This window comes from Psittacula echo (genome assembly GCF_963264785.1).
Source record: "Psittacula echo genome assembly, chromosome: 25".
Taxonomy (NCBI): Eukaryota; Metazoa; Chordata; class Aves; order Psittaciformes; family Psittacidae; genus Psittacula; species Psittacula echo.
The window spans coordinates 857,666-875,856 of NC_137760.1; the positions used below are offsets into that span (position 1 = coordinate 857,666).

At 67.5% G+C, this 18,191-nt stretch overlaps 4 protein-coding genes across 4 annotated transcripts; 1 reads left to right on the forward strand and 3 right to left on the reverse strand.

Moving 5' to 3' along the window:
• Nucleotides 1-272: 272 nt before the first annotated feature.
• On the reverse strand, nucleotides 273-6,514 carry LOC308230032 (uncharacterized protein; the record flags this gene model as incomplete). Its single annotated transcript, XM_080634483.1, has 14 exons — nucleotides 273-518; nucleotides 969-1,097; nucleotides 1,174-1,318; nucleotides 1,393-1,594; nucleotides 1,872-2,014; nucleotides 2,087-2,130; nucleotides 2,202-2,291; nucleotides 2,378-2,436; nucleotides 2,866-2,978; nucleotides 3,497-3,577; nucleotides 3,659-3,763; nucleotides 4,143-4,305; nucleotides 4,681-5,685; nucleotides 6,268-6,514. 14 exons carry the CDS (start codon nucleotides 6,512-6,514, stop codon nucleotides 273-275), a joined length of 2,772 nt encoding a protein of 923 aa, XP_080490609.1.
• A 14-nt stretch (nucleotides 6,515-6,528) lies between these two features.
• On the reverse strand, nucleotides 6,529-9,062 carry LOC308230033 (interleukin-36 receptor antagonist protein-like; the record flags this gene model as incomplete). The annotated part of the gene is made up of 5 exons (XM_080634484.1): nucleotides 8,620-9,062; nucleotides 8,312-8,469; nucleotides 7,593-7,751; nucleotides 7,397-7,521; nucleotides 6,529-6,723 (listed from the first exon to the last, which is right to left on the reverse strand). Exons 2-5 carry the CDS (start codon nucleotides 8,409-8,411, stop codon nucleotides 6,529-6,531), a joined length of 579 nt encoding a protein of 192 aa, XP_080490610.1. The 5' UTR covers nucleotides 8,412-8,469; nucleotides 8,620-9,062.
• A 335-nt stretch (nucleotides 9,063-9,397) lies between these two features.
• LOC308230034 (interleukin-1 family member 10-like) lies at nucleotides 9,398-11,020 on the reverse strand (the record flags this gene model as incomplete). Its single annotated transcript, XM_080634485.1, has 4 exons — nucleotides 9,398-9,783; nucleotides 10,538-10,662; nucleotides 10,743-10,831; nucleotides 10,905-11,020. 4 exons carry the CDS (start codon nucleotides 11,018-11,020, stop codon nucleotides 9,457-9,459), a joined length of 657 nt encoding a protein of 218 aa, XP_080490611.1. The 3' UTR covers nucleotides 9,398-9,456.
• A 3,018-nt stretch (nucleotides 11,021-14,038) lies between these two features.
• MAT2A (methionine adenosyltransferase 2A) lies at nucleotides 14,039-18,148 on the forward strand. The gene is made up of 9 exons (XM_080634720.1): nucleotides 14,039-14,184; nucleotides 15,486-15,563; nucleotides 15,635-15,757; nucleotides 15,849-15,961; nucleotides 16,043-16,186; nucleotides 16,266-16,484; nucleotides 16,563-16,745; nucleotides 16,831-16,964; nucleotides 17,058-18,148. Exons 1-9 carry the CDS (start codon nucleotides 14,094-14,096, stop codon nucleotides 17,158-17,160), a joined length of 1,188 nt encoding a protein of 395 aa, XP_080490846.1. The 5' UTR covers nucleotides 14,039-14,093; the 3' UTR covers nucleotides 17,161-18,148.
• The last annotated feature ends 43 nt before the right edge of the window (nucleotides 18,149-18,191 follow it).

Below are 18,191 nucleotides of genomic sequence, written 5' to 3' on the forward strand. Positions count from 1 at the left end.
CGGTGTCACCCCCAGGTCCCCAACCACCCCCCCCATGTCTGTGTGTCCCTCCCAGGTCATCTGGGGACACGGGGGAACCACGGTGGTCACAAACCTTTATTGCAGCAGCAGCGGGGGGGGGCTGTGACCCCCGGCCCGTTTTTGGGGGGTCTCCCTGAGTTTCCCACGTTGCTCCCAAGCCTCCCCCCCCCTCCAAGTGCTGGTAGTGCCCGAGGGCCGCTCGTACCGGTGTCCCCCGCCTCCCGTACCGGTCCCCCCGTGCCCCCCCCCGGTCAGGGCCGCTCCCGGAGCCGCTGGGGCACGAGGCTCCGCAGCGTTCTCCGCTCGGACTCGTTCCTGCGGACGCGGGCGGGGGGGGGCGCGGCGGCGCCGGGGCCCAGCGAGGGGCTGGAGCGAGCCCTGCTCAGCGCGGGGGGGTTCCGGGGGGCCGCTCCCGGTTCCGTCTCCCAGCGCGGCTCGGCCCGGCCGCCGCCGAGCCACGAGTCCAGCACCCGCACGTAGGTCTCGTAGCGCCGGCGCTGCGGGGGGGGCACCGCAACGGGGTCAGCGCGGGCACAGCAGGGTCACCATGGGGACAACGGGGTCACCATGGCCAGAACAGGAACACCATGGGGACAATGGTGCCACCATGGCCCTGTGTCACCAAGGGCAATATTGGTGTCACCACAGCCCTGTGTCACCATGGGTTATAATGATGTCACCATGGCTTCAGTGCTACCATGGCCATAACAACGTCACCATGGCCATAATGGTGTCATCATGGCCACAGTGTTACCATGGGCCATAATGATGTCCCCCATGAGCCATAATGGTGTCACCTCGGGTCTGGTGTCCCCATGGGCCCAGCATCCTCCATGCCCCATCTCTGCCATGGGCAGGACCAGGCTGGATCTGAGCCCCCCCCAGGACAATCCCCGTCCCGCCCCAGCAGCGCCGCTCCCGCGGGCCGGACCCGGCTGTCCCCGCACCTCGTGCAGCAGCAGCTCCGTGTCCCGCCGGTGCTGCCGCGGGTCAGGGCCGGGGCCGTGGCGCTGCCGCTGCCGCAGCTCCTGCTCCACCCGCTCCATCCAGGCCGCGTGGCTCCGGCGCTGCTCCTCCTGCGCCGGCACCGGGTGAGGGGGGGGCTCCCCGGGGCGGGGCCTCCTTCCCCCCCTCCCCGTTGCCGGTGCTCACCGGGGGGCTGCGGCTGAGCGCCGCGGGCAGCAGGGGCCGCGCGGGGCCGCGCTGGGACCCGACGGCGGCGGGAAACGGGGGCGCGGAGAGGAGCGCGGCTGCCAGGTTGAGCCGCGCGATCCAGGCCAGCATCTCCCGGGGCGTCCTGCGGCGGGGGGGGTCACCGGTGCCGCCCCCCCGGGACAGACCCGCACCCCCCCCATCCCCGGCGCTACTCACGGCGCTTGGAAGAGGAAGCGGCGCCCGTCGGCCGTGCGCAGGCGGAACACGTCGGGGCGCTTGGTGTAAGCGGCGGCGCGCTCGGCCAGAGCGTGGTGCACCCCCAGCGGCGCCTCGGGGGGAGCCCCCGCCTTGCGCAGGTGCAGGAGGGTCCCCTCCAGCACCGCCTCGAAGCGCTTCCAGCCGCGCCTGCCCCACGGCGCTGGGGGGCACGGAGAGGCTGGAGCCAACGATGGGAACCCCCCGGTTCGTGTCCCCCAATGGACCCCGAATGGACCCGCTCGTGTCTGTGCTGTGCTGTGAGCCCCCCGAGATGGGCACCCCCAAATCTGCCCCTGCAGACCCCAACGGAGCCCAAAATCACCCCCCTGAGTTCACCCCCAGGAGAGGCTGAGACCCCAAAGCTGCCCCCCCAATGCACCCCAAATCTGGACCTCCAAAACCCCCAAACCCCCCCCATCCCGCCCCCCCACACTCACTCTTTCTGCCGTCGGCCTCGGCCAGCACCTTCCTGGCCAAGCAGCCTCGGTGGGTGACGGCCGCGGCCCCCCCCGGCAGCTCCGGCCGGGATCCGCTGTTGCTGGGGCCGGGGGGGGCCTCCTCCTCCCCATCCTCATCATCCCTACGGGGGGGCTCAGCATCATCGGGGCCCCCCCGTGGCCCCCCCATGCTCCCCCCATAGCCCCGCACTCACACTGCCCACGGCAGCTTCTGCCTGCGGATGGAGCCGTAGAGAGCCTGGGGGGGAACGGGGGCTCAGGGGGGGCTCCGGGAGCCCAGCGGCGCCCCCGCCGTGGCCCCCCCCGCACCTTGAGCTGCTGCCGGGGGAAGTCCTGCCCGTCCATCATCCCGTGCAGGTTGGCCACGAACTGGGCGCTGCTCATGGCGCGGCCGAGGCGCTGCTCAGGGGAGCCGGGAGTGGGGGGGCTGCACCCCCGCACCCCGACACGGGGGGCGCACACGGGGGCCCCCCCCCGCTCCTCACCTGCCCGTGGAGGTCGGTGTTGAGCAGCATCAGGGCACAGGTCAGCGAGTGAACCGCGTCTGGGGGGCAGCGTGGGGGGAAGCCCCCCGTGAGGACACCCATTGGCCCCATCAGCACCAGTGGGGGCCAATGGGTGCCCCACAGAGCGGGGAGGGGATGGGGGAACTAAAGAACGGGGAACGGGTGGGACTCTAGAGGAGTCTGTGGGGCTCAGGGCATATCTATGGGTGCTGTGGATGCTATGAGTGCTATGGGTGTCTATGGATCCCTGTGGGTCTCTATGGGTGCTATGGATTTCTATGGGTGTCTATGGGTGCTATGGGTGTCTATGGGTGCTATGCATGTCTATGAGTGTCTATGGGTGCTATGGGTGTCTCTGGGTGTCTATGGGTGTCTGTCTATGGGTCTCTATGAGTGCTACGGTTGTCTGTGGGTCTCTCTGGGTCTCTCTGGGTCTCTCTGGGTCTCTCTGGGTGCTCGGGGCTCACCGGGTGAGGGGAAGGCTCCGGGGTTACAGTGGTGGAAGCGCCGCGAGAAGTGCCCGAGGACGCGCTCCCGCTCCTGCGTCTCCCCCGACAGCGCCAGCGCCCGCAGGAAGCTCCTGGTGGGGGATGGCAGCGGGACCGGCACCCCCCGACACCCTCGGGACCCCAAACCTGCCCCAACTCACCCCAAACCTGCCCCAACTCACCCCAAACCTGCCCCAATTCACCCCAAACCTGCCTCAATTCAACCCAAGCCTGATCCGAATCACCCCAAACCTGTCCCCAAACCTGCCCCAATTCACCCCAAAACTGCCTCAATTCACCCCAAACCTGCCCCCAAACTACCCCAAACCTGCCCCAATTCACCCCAAAACTGCCCCAACTCACCCCAAACCTGCCCCCAAACTACCCCAAACCTGCCCCAATTCACCCCAAACCTGCCCCAATTCACCCCAAACCTGTCCCCAAACCTGCCCCAATTCACCCCAAACCTGCCCCCAAACCTGCCCCCCTGCATCCCCATCACCCCAACCCCCCCGTATCCCCCATATCTCTAACGCTGCCCCCCTTGCACCCCATCTCTGCCCCCTGTGCCCCCAGGGTCTCCCTCCGCTCCCCGTTCCCCCATCGCTACCTGAGCGCCTGGTCCAGCGCCTGCCCCCCGAACTGGAACCACTCCAGGTACTCCTGTGCCACCATCGCGCTGAACCCGTCCCTGGGGGGGCTGAGCTGGAGCCGGGTCCCGGCCGCGACTCCCCCACCCCCGGCCCCTCCGGTCCCCCCCAGCCCCCCTTACCCGCGGCGCAGGAACGCGGCCACCTCCGACCTGCGGACGCCGTCGAGGCGGAAGAGGCGCGAAGCCAGGAGGCGCGCGTGCGCGCGGGACCCCCCCACGGGGCTCCTGCAGCGGGAGCGCGCGTTGGGGGGGGCGAGTGGAGGGGGTGAAGGGGGGCGGATGGAAGGAGCGGAGCGGGGGGAGGGGTCGGGAAGGGGTGGAATGGGATGGAATTGGGGGGATCAATGGGGGGGATGGAGGGGGCGGGGGGGCAGACACGGGTCTGGGGGCGGTTGGGGGCAGATGGAGCAGAGCGGGGTTGGGGGGGTCGGGAAGGGATGGGGGGGGCTTAACTCTGCTGCACTGGGGAGGATGGGGGGAAACCGTGTTTGGGGGTGGGGGGGGTCAGGAGCAGACGGAGGGGGGGTCGGGAGGGGGTGGGAACGGGGAGGGCAGAGCTCGGGGGGGGGTTGGGGGTCCCGGCGGGCCGGGGCCTGGTCCTCACCCCTGGGCGCTGGCCGGGGGCTCCGCGCCCGTCTCGGGGGGCAGCTCCTGCGTAGGGGGGGGCGCGGGGGGGGAGCCTGGGGCAGAGCCATGGCCCGGGATGGGGGAACCCCGCGGGGGGGTGGGGTGCGGGGACCCCTCTCCCAGCGGCTGCTGTGGGGCATCTGCGGGGGTGGGGGGGCGCTGGGCGGGATCTATGGGGGTTGTGGGGCAGCAGGAGCATCGAGGGGGCTCTATGGGTGTTATGGGGCTGGGGGGTTTATGGGGGGGTTCTATGGGTGTTAAGGGGCTGGGGGGTTTATGGGGGGGCTCTATGGGTGTTAAGGGGCTGGGGGGTTTAGGGGGGGGCTCTATGGGTGTTAAGGGGCTGGGGGGTTTATGGGGGGGCTCTATGGGCGTTATGGGGCTGGGGGGCCTATGGGGGGGCTCTATGGGTGTTAAGGGGCTGGGGGGCCTATGGGGGGGCTCTATGGGTGTTATGGGCCTGGGGGGCTTATGAGGGGGGTCTGTGGCTGCCGGGGACCCGGGGGGGTCCCAGCCCCTCCATTGCAGCCACAGCCCAGGGGGGTGCCCAGAGCTGGGGGGCAGAGCCAGGGGAGCACCGGGCTCCGGGTCTGGGGGCCGGGGAGGGCTCTGGAACAGGGGATTGGTGTGGAAATGGGGCTCCTCATCCTCATCCTCGTCCTCGTCCTCCTCGGAGCTGCTGTTGGCACCTTCATCAGCATCATCCTCTTCATCACTGCCATTGGGCTCCCGGTGCTGGAGCAAGGAGCTGGCACCCATGGGCATGGACATGGGGGAGATGCTCCCATCCATGGGCATGGACATGAGGGAGATGCTCCCATCCTTGGGCACACACTCCTGTGGGATGCTCCCACCCGGTGGCATGGACATGGACGTCTTGGTCTCCTCTGTGCATGTGGGCTTGGGCCACATGGTGTCACCTATTGGCTCCCACTCCTGTGGGATGGTCTCATCCCAGGGCAGGGACATGGGGGAGATGCTCCGGTCCATGGGGATGTGGCCGTGGTGCTCCTGTGGGATGCTCCCACCCATGGACATGTGGAAGAGGCTCTCAGATGTGAATCCACAGCCTCGGTGCTCGTGAAGGATGCTCCCATCCATGGACGTGGACCTGGGGGAGATGTTCTCATCCGTGGGCACGTGGAAGATGCTCTTGGATGTGGATCCATGGGCTTGATACTTGTGGGAGATGTTTTCATCCATGGGCATGGACTTGGGCAAGATCTTGATGTCTGTGCTTGGGGGGGTCACCCCTTCAGCACCCACCCCTGAGAAGACGATGGCGTCCTGAGCAGCCAGGACCCCAGTGCTGGGGTTACCGGTGCTGTTGGTGCTGTTGGTGCTGTTGTTGGTGGTGCTGGTGGTGGTGTTGGTGCTGTTGTTGGTGCTATTGCTGTTGGTGCTGTTGTTGGTGCTGTTGGTGGTGGTGTTGGTGCTGTTGTTGGTGCTATTGCTGTTGGTGCTGTTGTTGGTGTTGGGGGTCCCCGGCAGCCCCATGGCCGGTGCCAGCACTGTGACTCCTGGGGGAGGAGAGGGGTGAGGGGGGTCTGCGGGAGGGGGGAGGAGAAGGGAGGAAGAAGGGAGAGGGGGAGGTGGAAAGAGGAAGAGGACACGGGGGGGGGAGGGAGGGACCAGAGGAGGAAAGAGGAAGAGGAAGGAGGGGGAGGAAGTGCCCGGGGCACGGGGGGGGTCCGGGGTCTGGGGACACTTCCGAGGGGGGGAAACAACGGCCGGGACCCCCCCGGGGCAGGAGCCGGGCTGGGGGGCAGCGCCCCGCACCGCACCCCACACATCGCTTCCGCGTCGGGCGCAGCGCGGCGCAACCCCAGAGCAGGCACCGGAGAAGCCACCACCGGGAGAAGGGGAACGGGGCAAGGGATGGGGGGGTCCCAAAGGAGAGAGGGGGGACCCCAAAGGCTGAGAAGGGGACTCGGGGGGGGGAGGTGAATGGGGAACCCCCGCGGGGATTTGGGGGGGCTCTTGGGGGGTGACCCCGGAGGGTGCGGGGTGACCCCAGGGTCCTTGGGGCACCCAGAGGTCACGGGGGTCCCCACGGGCTCGGGGGTCTCCGGGTCTCTCCCTCTCCCGCCCCCCCCCCTTACCGGCACCGCCGGCGCGCGCGAGGGGCGTGTCTGCAGCTGGCCCCGCCCCTCTCGGCCTCTCCCCTGCGGTGGCCACGCCCCCTCTGTGCGAGCGGCCCCGGTCCCGCCCCCCCCGTGTCCCGATCCCCCCCATGCCCCCCCATGGTCCGTGCCCTGCCCCACGCACCCCCCACAAGCCGAGCCGGTTCCGTTTCTTTATTGCTCCCCGGGGGCGGTCGGCGGGGCCCCCCCCCACGGACGCCCCCATGGCCCCGCCGGGGGTCACCTGCGGTGCAGGTAGAAGCTGGTGGCGCCGTCGGGGGGAGCCAGGCCCAGCTCCTGCCCCCCCGCGGTGCTGAGGAAGGCCCCGGGGCACGCGGCAGCCTCGAAGGTGTGCGTGGAGCCCCCGAAGGTCTTGTAGAAGGTGCAGGGAGTGGCCCCCTCCCCGCGCGAGAACAGCTCCAGCAGCTCCACATCCTGCGGGGGGACAGCGCTGGGGCACGGCCGCGGCGGCACCGACCCGCGGGGACCCCCCAGGGCCCGCTCCTCGCGGGGGTGGCACCGCCTCGGGGGGCCCCACCTCGGGTTGGGCCCCAGGGGTTGAGCAGCTTTGGGTGGACTCAGCTCGGGCTGAGCCGCCCCGGGGTTCCCCGGCCTGGGCTGACCCCGTTCCAGGTCCCCCCACCCCAGGGTGCCCCCACCTTGTGCTGCCCACCTGGAGCTGACCAAGCCTGTGCTGACTCCCTATGGGTGCCTCAACCTTGGGGTGCTCCACCTATGGGTGCCCTCACCTTGGGGTGCTCTACGTATGGGTGCCTCAACCTTGGGGTGCTCCACCTATGGGTGCCCCCACCTTGTGCTGCCCACCTGGAGCTGACCAAGCCTGTGCTGACTCCCTATGGGTGCCCTCACCTTGGGATGCTTCACCTATGGGTGCCTCAACCTTGAGGTGCTTCACCTATGGGTGCCCTCACCTTGGGATGCTTCACCTATGGGTGCCTCAACCTTGAGGTGCTTCACCTATGGGTGCCCTCACCTTGGGGTGCTCTACGTATGGGTGCCCTCACCTCGGGATTCCTCACCTTGGGCTGACCCATAGCAAGGTCCTCCCACCCCAGAGTGCCCCCCCTCGGCCGCGCCCCCCCCTCACCACGAGCTGCAGGCGGGGCTCGGGGCCGGGGCTGCAGGACAGGGCCCTGCTGCCCCCCCGGATGCCCACGATGAGGGGGCAGCGCCGGCGCTCCAGGTGCGGGTTGGGCACCACACTGATGGGCTCTGCGGGACACGGAGGGGCCGCGTGGGGCGGGGGCAGCGGGCGCGGGGCCTCCCCCGCCCCCGGCACGCACCTTCCTGGTCGGCGCTGGCTCCCTGCAGAGGGGTGGGCACCAGGCGCCCCCCGCGCAGGCAGAGCCCGCGCTGCTCCGTGTCCCGCAGCACGAAGTGGTGGGGCCGGCCCCGGGGCTGCGGCGGCGCCGCCGAGGGCACCATCAGCTCCGGCGAGAACTCTGCGGGGAGCGGGGGGAGCGGGGACACGGCGGGGGGCACATGGGGTGTCACGGGCATGGGGGTGCAGGGGACATCGCAGGGACACGGGGATGGGGGACACGGGGACTACAGATGGGATGGAGGGGACATGGACATCGTGGGTGCATGAGGGCATCACTGGAACGTGGGGACGGGGGTGTGATGGACGTGGGGACATGAGGATATCACAGGTGCACAGGCACACGGGGATGCCACAGGGATATGGGAATGTGGGGATGGGGCACGGGGCTGTCACAGGGACATGAGGATGGGGACATGGACATGGAGATGTGGGACACAGGTGTGATGGATACTTGAGGATGTGGACATGAAGACAGAGGGATGTGGGCAGGGGACACACAGCGTCTCAGGTGTGTAGGGGTACAGAGACATCACAGGGATATGGGCACGGGAACATGGGGAGGGCAGGAGGCACACACGGATAGGGGGATATCGCAAGGATATGGGCACGAGGACACGCGGACACAGGGACCCGGGGACGGGCACGGTGGGTCCATGTCCCTGTGCCCTCAGGCGTTACCTTTCCCCAGGAACTCCTCGAACAAGGCCTCCATGTCGGGGTCGGTGACAGCCTCTGGCACGGCCCCGGTGCCTGTGCCCTGCTCCGCCGAGATCCCCATCGGGTGCTGCAGGGGCCAGGGCCGCTGCTGGGGTCCCGGGGGCCCCTCGGCCCCGCTGCTGCCCACGGAGGACAGGGACAGGTTAGGGTGAGGGCGAGCGCCCACAGGTGCCACATCCTGGGGGAGGGATGGGGCCACTCCGACCCCCTCCCAGCCCCATCCCGACCCCATCCCCATCCCAACTCCATCCCATCCCGTCCCCGCTCACCGGCCGCTGCTCTCAGTCGGCTCCAGAGTGAACGCGCTGCAGCCGCTGCCAGGCAGGACCTGGCTCGTTCCCGATGGGGCGGTAACGGATGATCCCCCGCGTTCCCGAGCCCGTCCCGAGCGTGTCCCGAGATGTGGCTCCGGCTCTTATAGAGCGGGGGAGCAGAGCCCGCCCCCGGCCTTGGGCGGCACCGATTTGGGCAGGGCCGGGGCTGGTGAAACCTCAACCCGGTGTCCGTGTCCTGCCATGTCCCGGTGTCCCCTCGTGTCTCCTATGTTCCCTCCACTGCCACCGGGGCCGGGGCACCGTGTCCCCGTGGGGGCCGTCCCCATGTGCCCCATCCACAGATCCCTGTGATGCCCCCTTGCCTTTGTGTCCCCACATCCTTGTATCCCTTCATGTCCCTGTGCCCCGCATCCCTATGTCCCTGTGACGCCCGCATGTTCCTGTACCCCATGTTCCCGTACCCCATGTTCCCTTGTCCCCCTATATCCCCATGTCCCCATAAACCTGCCTCCAGACATCCCCGTGTCCCCTGTTCCCATGCCCATGTCCCCGTAATGTCCCCGTGTCTCCCCCCTTTCCCCTGTCCCCACACCCCCGTGTCCCCTGTCCCCATATTCCCACGTCCCTCCGCTGCCCCCATCCCCACCTCGTGATCCCCGTTCGCGTCTCCCGGTGCCGGTCGGGACACGCCGGGGCTGGAGCGTCTCCAGCGTCCCCCCGTTCCGGGAAGGAGCCGCCCGAGCCCGGGACGCGCCCGGTGGCGCAACCCCGGGGCCGCCGCCCGGCCCGAGCCACGGAGCCCCCGACACGGGACCGGTGCCCTCGGCAGCTTTATTGCCCCGCGGCGTCACCGGGGGTCACCGGGGGGGTGTTCCGGTCCCCAGTGGGGGGGTCCCGGTCCCCAATGGGGGGGTCCCCGTCCCCGGGGCCGGTGCCGGGCTCCGGGCACTCGGCGGCGCTGAAGTAGAAGTCGAGGCGGGTGCTGGCGTCGTGGTGCCGGGAGAGCCCCAGGGGCTGGTGGCCCCGCGCCGAGGTGCACAGGAACCAGCCGGGATTCGCGGCCGACTCGAAGCGCCACAGCCCGGCCCGGTACGAGCGGAAGAAGGTGAAGGCGGCCGAGGCCGCCCCGGCGCGGGGCAGCTCCCAGATGTCGGCGTCCTGCGGCGGCACCGGCACGAGGTGGCACCGAGACGGGACCGGGATGGGACCGGGACAGCACCGGGCAGCCGCAGGGGGAAAGGGGGACCGCGACAGCGGGGGCTGCGGTCGCCCCAGCCCCGTGGTGTCCCCTCCCCAGGGTGTCCCAACCCCTTTCATGTCCCCATCCCCACCGTGTTCCCGCAGTGTTCCCATCTCTTTGTATCCCCATGTCTTTGTGTCCCACTGGTGTCCCCATGGTGCCCCCATCCGCACTGGTGTCCCCATCCCTTCGGTGTCCTCACTGATGTCCCCATCCCCGTGGTGTCACCATGTCCATTGGTGTTCCCATCCCTTTGGTGTCTCCATTGATGTCCCCATCCCTGTGGTGTCTCCATGCCCATTGGAGTACCCATCCCATTGGTGTCCCCAACTCCACCCCCCTTGGTGTCCCCATCCCTTTGGTGTCCCCACTGATGTCCCCATCCCCGTGGTGTCCCCATGCTCATTGGTGTCCCCAGTGATATCCCCATCCCCACTGGTGTCCCCATCTCAGTGATGTCCCCAATGATGTCCCCATCCCATTGGTTCCCCCATTCCCATTGATGTCCCCGTCCCCGTGGTATCCCCATGATGTCTCCATTCCCATTGGTGCCCCCATCCCATTGGTGCCCCCATGGTGTCCCCATCGATATCCCCATCCCCAGTGATGTCCCCATTGATGTCTCCATCCCATTGGTGTCCCCACGCTGCCCCCCCGCTGGCGGTGGCTGACCTGCAGGCTCAGGCTGGGCTGGGGCCCGGGGGCGCTGGCGAGGCACCGGGACCCGTTCTGGATGCCCATGACGAGGGGCAGCCGGGCGGGCGCGAAGGCGCGGTTGGGCACCCAAAACACCTCCTCTGGGGTCACCCCGCGTTAGGGCGCGCTCGAAGGGGGGGTCCCCATCGGTGTCACCCCCCCCCGCGGGGCCCCCCCTCACCTTCCCGCGCCGCGTTGGCGCCCTGCAGGTGCCCGGCCACGAGCCGCCCGTCGCGCAGGTAAAGGCTCTTGTGGTCCACGTCGCGCATCCTGCGGGAACAGCGCGGACACCGGTGCCCCCCCGCCCCGCCCCTCGCGGGGCCGCTCCCGCAGCGCCACTCACCGGTACCGGAGCACTGCGCGCCGCGGGGCGGGCGCGGGGCCACGGGCGGCGGCTTCGGCCTCTGCGCGGAGACAGAGGAGGAGGAGGGCGAGGGGGAGCGGGGGTTTGCGCGCCATGGCCCCGCCGCCCGGCCCGCGGCCGCCTCCCGCCCCCGGGGGTCCCCGCTCACCCATGGGACGAGGAAGGAAGGAGGAGGTGGTGAAGCTGTTGCCACACCGCTGGCGGAGGGGGAAGCGCTGGTTCCGCCCCGCCGCGGGCTCGGCACAGCCCGGAGCGGGGGGAGGACGCAGCGTGTACGGGACACAGCGGGGACGGGACACACATGGTGACTCAACCGAGGGTCTCCACGCCCGTCGAGGTTTGTGCAGGCGGGGCTCGAACCTTGAAGCTCAGTGCTGGAGGAGCAGCGCCTTCCTCGCTGCGCCACCGGAGCGAGGGTGTGTCCGTGGGGAGGGGCTGCAGGGGGGACCCTGGGGCGGGGGGGCGTGGGACTCATGGGGCACGCATGAGCCTGGGTGGCGGTCCCTGTGTTTCATGGGTGCCCAGCATCGTGGGGGGGTGTCCCTGGGGTGCCTTTGATCCAGGGCAGGGGGTTCTTTGTAGCTGGGGTGGGGGCTCCTTGAGGTGCACAGGGTGTTTGCGAATCAGGGCAGGGGGCCTTTGGGGTGCATGGGTGCTGTTGGTCCCTGAGGTTCCTGCTGTCTGGGCTGGGGGGGTCCATAGGGTGCCTTTGAGCTAGGGCAGGGGGCCCTGGTGTGCATGGGATGCCCGAGAGCCTGAGGGTGGGCTCCTTGGTGTGCATGGGGTGCCTGTCAATGAGGGTAGGCAGCCCCTGGGGTGCAGGGGGCACCCAGCAGCCAGGGTGGGGGGTCCCTGTGGAGCAGGGGGTGCCTTGGCAGCCGAGTCCGGGGCTCTGGGGGCCAGAACTAGAAGGGGGTGTTGAGGGGGGGATCTCCCTTTCCCCATCCCATAACCTCCATTCCCGTTCTCTTCCCATTCCCGGCGGTACCGGGAGGAGCGGGAGCAGCAACTAGTGGCCCGGAATGTGGGAGCTGTACCCCCCCGGGAGACATCCCCCAGCTCCAGCCCCTGAGGGGCAGCTCCGTGGTGCCACGAGGAGTCGACTCCTGATCCAATATATGTCCAGAGACGAGAAAAGGGACTGTTCCCCCCCCCTTATGCAAATTAGTTGCATGCAAATGAGGTAGGAGGGCGAGACGTTTCCCGAGGCTCACCCAAGGTCCTGCCCTTGCTGGCCCTGCCCCGGTGTCTGTCGGTGTCAGGGTGCAGGGTGTTCGTCTGTCCTGGGTGCTGGGAGACATGTGTGTCTGTCCTGGGTATTGGGGTGCAGAGTGCAGCCATCTGTCCTGGGTGTCTATCTGTCCTGGGTACCAGAGACACGGGTGTCTGTCTATCCTGAATATCAGGGCCATGGGTGTCCATCTGTCCTGGGTGTCAGGGTGCTGGGTGCCTGTGCTGGGTGTCAGGGCGCAGCCATCTCTCACGGCTGTCTGTCTGTCCTGGCTATCAAACACGGGTGTCCATCTGCCCTCAGCACCAGGGCCATGGGTGTCTGTCCTGGGTGTCCATCTGACATGTGGGTGCAGGTCCTGGGTGTCCCATCTGCCCTGGGCACACGTGTGCCTGGTGTCTGTCTGTCCTGGGTGCACCACAGGGAGAGGCCGGTGCTGGCGCTGGGACGGCTCCAGCACTGGCAACCGTGCCACCCGGTTGCATCAGGCACCAAGAGGCCACAATGGCCCCAGGTCCTGGCCACAGCCTCATCTTAGTCCTGACCATCCATAGGGATGAGGAGCCGGATTCAGGAGCCATCAGTCCCAATGCTCCCTGGGTGTGAGTGGATGCCTCATGGCAAAGGAGGAAGCATTCCTGGGGGCAGAATCCTGATCCCAGTGAAGGTCCCAGTTTATGGCCATAGGCTTCAGCTCATGCCAAGCAGCTGAACCTGAGCTGACAACACGCAGAGCCCCTGGTGCTGTAACTCCATGTGCCAGGAACTGGATCCATGTCCCAGGTGCTCCCAGAAGCTCTTGGCTTTCCAGTTGTTCAGTCCGAGCTCCTGCAGCTCCATGGTGGACAGTGTCGGAGCTGCTTGGGGCCAGGATGATGCTTGTGGTAGGAGAACCTGGAGGGGATGGGAGAACTGGGCTGATCTTTGGAACAAAGCACGCAATAGATGGAATGCTGTTGCCATCATCTCCTTGTCCTGGAGCTTGGATGAGCATACAGGGATGTTAGGCTGGAAAATGCTATTCCCATCCCAATGTGAGGCAACTCACTGGATTCGTGTCCATTTCCCAGTGCCTCATCCAGACACACAGCGCTGGGGGCTTGGTCTTAATGCTTCTGCCATTGTAAAATGGGTTACTTGGGCTGCATGCTTGCTTTTGCCATTGTGATTTGGGTGACTTTTACCTTCCTTATCCCGTCTGGGGCAGTCTCCAGCCTGGAGGCCGGTTCTGGTGCACACCGGAGCCCTGGGGCCATGGCAGACGGGAAGAGCCCATGCCCTCATGGGTTGGGGTTGGCACAGCCATTGAGGGTGGCGCTGACAATGCCTGCCCATGGGGAGCCCCCCGGAGCTGCTCCACCAGGTGTGTGTTAAACCCCTACCGCAGCTCTAACGGCTCCTGGTGCCCATCGCGGGGCCGGGCCCGCACAATGGCGGAACCGCTCGCCCCGCAAGATGGCGGCGGCGCCGATGGACGAGCCCCACCGCCCTTGGCCGGCGCAGCGCGCATGCGCGCCCGGCACCCGCGCCTGGGGCCGCCGGCCAGAGCGGGAGGGTCCATGCGGCCGGGCCACTGTAGGGAAGTATCAGGTTCATACCCGCCGGTTACCGCCCACCCCGCCGCGCCCCGCGGAGAAGCGACACGGCCCGACCGCGCTCTCGACCTTTCGCTCGGCGGCCGGTTGTCCGCGGGGGAGCGGGGAAGGTGCAGCGGTAGCGGCCGCTGCGCGAGTGACTTCCCGCTCCTCCCCCGTTCACCCACAGTGGTTTGCGCCGCGGCTCGCTCGGCGCTCGCCATTGGCGGTGCAGGGCGAGAGGGCGGGGCGAGGAGGGTACAAATAGAGGCGGTGCGGCGGGCGTCGCGTTCAGTCTGCCGCGGCTGGGTGAGATACAAACGGTATCTGCGCTGCTGCCGCCGCCCCCGCTCCGCCAGCACCATGAACGGACAACTGAACGGCTTCCACGAGGTGCTCATCGAGGAGGGCACGTTCCTCTTCACCTCCGAGTCCGTGGGCGAGGGGCACCCAGGTGCGGGCCGCGGCCGAGGCGCGGAGGGCGCAGGCGCAGGTCGCGGGGCAGGCGGGGAGAAAGAGGAGGAGGACGGGGAAGCGGGGGGGGAATGGCCGCGCGCGCGCTTGCAGGAGGTGGGGGGGGGGTCTCCCGGCGGCGGGTTAAAGTTGGGGGGGGGGGGGGTGGTGACGCCACCGGGCGCGCGCGCAGTGCCGGGGCGGCGCGCGCCGCATTGCGGCCCCCGTCGTGCACGTGCTTCCCGCGTGGGGTGTTGCGGGGGGGTTGGGAGGGGGCAACACACACGCGACATGTCGCGATACGACGTGATGCGTGTTGTTGGGGTTGGGGTTTGGTGAAGGGGGGGGGGTGTTCCTGGATGACGCAGCGGCGGGGGGGGGTTGGTTTGGGGCTGCCGTGACTCAGCCGTGACTGAGCAGATCCCGGTTGTGCCCCGCGGGGTCTCCGGTTCCACCCAGCGGGGGATGATGAGATGTGGAGCCTCCCGGTTGTACCTACCCGCCGCTGGAGGCTCGGGACCCCCATGGGGGTGCTCCAGCCCCCCCGAGCTCCCCGTGGGTCACAGCTTGGATCCCCAGCACCTCCGGGATTGCTTCCCCAGTGCCCCACAGCCTCGGGGGGCTCTGTTGGAGCCACGTTGCCCTATGGCACGGTCCGAGCCCTGCACCGCGCCGTGGGTGCCCTTGGGACTCCCCACGCCCCGGGTCACGCGCTGCTGCTGCACAGATAAGGCATTGCTCACTCGGGTGCGGTGCGAGGCTGCCCCCGCACTCTTTCACCCCAAGCAGAGCCCTGGGGAGCTGCCCTGCCTCAGCCCGGGGCTGCCTCATCCTCTCCCAGATCTGTCCCCAGAGGTCGTGGCCAAGGACGCCGCGGTCCTTGGGAATTGCTTATTCACGGCCCAGCCCCGGGTGGCCTTTGGGAAGCTCCAGGGAGCAGGAGTGGGCTCGGCCTCTCCCATAGCCCATCCCGGGCTCTGGGTATCCGGTGGGAGGTGGCGGGCACACAGCAGCACCCCCCGGGAGCCGGAAGCTGGCACGCTCCAGCTGGGAAAGCCGGGAGCCCCTGGCAGTGCCAGGCCCCTCTGGCACCGCCGTCTGTGGCTGAGGCCCAGCTCTGACCTGGCTGTAACTGGAGCTTAACTGGTAAATGCCTGGAATTCCAGGCTAAGAAGCCGGCTCGGGGACAAGGCGAGGGCTTTGTGCGCTGCTGGAGCCCTCGGGATTAACGGGAGGCTCGTGCTCCGCTTCCCAGCGGAAGGAAGGGCCAGGCCTGTCACAGCCTCACCCTCTGTCCTCTAGATAAAATCTGCGACCAGATCAGCGACGCTGTCCTGGACGCCCACCTCAAGCAGGACCCAGATGCCAAGGTGGCCTGTGGTGAGTGGGGCTCCCCTCGTGGGACATGGGGTGGGTGACACCGGCACTGACATCACCCAACTGCCCTCCAGAAACGGTGGCAAAGACAGGGATGATTCTGCTGGCCGGGGAGATCACGTCCTGCGCGGCGGTGGACTACCAGAAGGTGGTTCGGGACACCATCAAGCACATCGGTTATGATGACTCCTCCAAAGGTAGGTGCCAGGGACGGGACGGGTGGCACAGCTCGGTGCTGGGGGAGGGTCTCGGCACATTGGGCTCACCGTGGCCTCGGCTCTGCCCCAGGCTTCGACTACAAGACATGCAACGTGCTGGTGGCACTGGAGCAGCAGTCCCCCGACATCGCTCAGGGCGTACATTTGGACCGCAGTGAGGAGGACGTCGGTGCTGGGGACCAGGTCAGGCCTCGTGGCACTGGAGCCGCCGCGGCAGGTCTGGGGGAGCTGTAGGTTCACCCACATTTCCCTCCCCTCACACAGGGGCTGATGTTTGGCTACGCCACGGATGAGACAGAGGAGTGCATGCCCCTCACCATCGTCCTGGCGCACAAGCTCAACGCCAAGCTGGCCGAGCTGCGCCGCAACGGCACCCTGCCCTGGCTGCGCCCCGACTCCAAGACGCAGGTGAGGCTCTGGCACCCATAACCCATTGCCCCATGTCCCCCCAGCTCCTTGACAGCCCCGTGTCCTCCTGTGTCGGCAGGTGACGGTGCAGTACATGCAGGACCGCGGCGCTGTCATCCCCATCCGTGTGCACACCATCGTCATCTCGGTGCAGCACGACGAGGAGGTGTCCGTGGACGAGATGCGGGATGCGCTGAAGGAGAAGGTCATCAAGGCTGTGGTGCCAGCCAAGTACCTGGATGATGACACCATCTACCACCTCCAGCCCAGCGGCCGCTTTGTCATCGGCGGTCCCCAGGTAACACCACGCTCCTGCTGACACCGTGGTGACGGCACCACAGCAGTGGTAGTGATGGTGGTGGTGATGTCCCCACAGGGTGATGCCGGCCTCACGGGCCGCAAGATCATCGTGGACACGTATGGGGGGTGGGGGGCACACGGCGGCGGTGCCTTCTCGGGGAAGGACTACACCAAGGTGGACCGTTCGGCTGCCTACGCTGCGCGCTGGGTGGCCAAGTCCCTTGTGAAGGCCGGGCTGTGCCGCAGGGTGCTGGTGCAGGTGGGTGCTGGTGCCTCTCCCCGTCCCCACACTGCTTTGGGGGGGGTCCTCAGGCTTATCCCGTGCCCCCCGTCCCCACCTTTAGGTGTCGTATGCCATCGGGGTGTCCCACCCCTTGTCCATCTCCATCTTCCACTACGGCACCTCCCAGAAGAGCGAGCGGGAGCTGCTGGAGATCGTCAAGAAGAACTTCGACCTTCGCCCCGGGGTGATCGTCAGGTAACGGGGGGGGGGGCATAGGGACCATGGGGACACGGAGCAGGGGTTGGGGACACACACATGGAGGGGGGCTGAGCACTTGTGTCATTGCAGGGACCTGGACCTGAAGAAGCCCCTGTATCAGAGGACCGCAGCCTATGGCCACTTCGGTAGGGACAGTTTCCCTTGGGAAGTGCCCAAAAAACTGAAGTACTGAGGAAGATCCCAGCCCTTGTCAGGCTTTTCCCCCCACCCCGGTGGGCGTAGGCTACAGAGAAGCCCCTGGGCTCTGGGGGGTAAAAGCTGGGCCCCCCCCGTCTCTCCCTTTTCCCTCTCGCCATGGGTTCCATGGGGACCACGCGTGGCCTCGGCCCCCCCCCAAGCCCTCCTGCTGCTCTTGAAACCTGGTGGCAAGTCCGAGTTCAGAGATGGCAAAAAGCCCCCCCGAGGGGGGTTAACACCATGTGTCCCCCCCATGGTGCAGATGGAGCTGCGGGGCGGGGGGCCTTGCTGGTGCTCGACTTGTCCTAACCCTGATTTTAGCTCCTTATCCCTCAGAGGACACACATTTATGGGGGACACAAACACACACATGAGTTATGGGGGGGGGACACACAGTGTTAAAACCACCCCCCCCCCCGTGTGAGGAGGAAGAACCCTTTGGTGGTTGTTTTAAGTTGTATTTTTTAGCCAACAACCGAAGTGACTCCACAAACTGCACAACCCCCCCCCCCCGGGGGGGGGGCTCGGCTGAGCTTAGGGATGGATCCTGGGGGGGAAGAGGGGGGGCACTCAAAGCTTTGGCTGGGGGGAGTGTTGATACTTGAACGTGTTTTTCTAGCGGTGTATTTATTGTGTGCTGAGGGGGGGTGTGAGTACAGAGAAGCCCCCCGCTCACACGGCAGCTCTTGATTCCCCCCTCCAGCATCTCCCCCCCCTCCTTCTCCATGCCCCCCCCATCACCCCTCCCCCCTGAATTCCCACTCCAAAGTGGGGTGACAGCCCCAGGACAGGGTGCTTTGGCCGGTGTGGTACAGAGAAGCCGGCTTGTTTACTGCCCGTCCTGGGCCCCCCAAGTGCCTTGGCAAAGGGGGGGGAACGGGGAGGGGGTGAAGGGGGGTGTCCCCCCCCTTTGGTTTTTATTTTATTTCCCTTTTTTTCCCCCGAGGTTTTTATTCCATTTTGTTCGGATTCCACCAAAACGCTCCCAAATGGCAAATAAAGACTGGGTTCGATGCAGCCACCCTC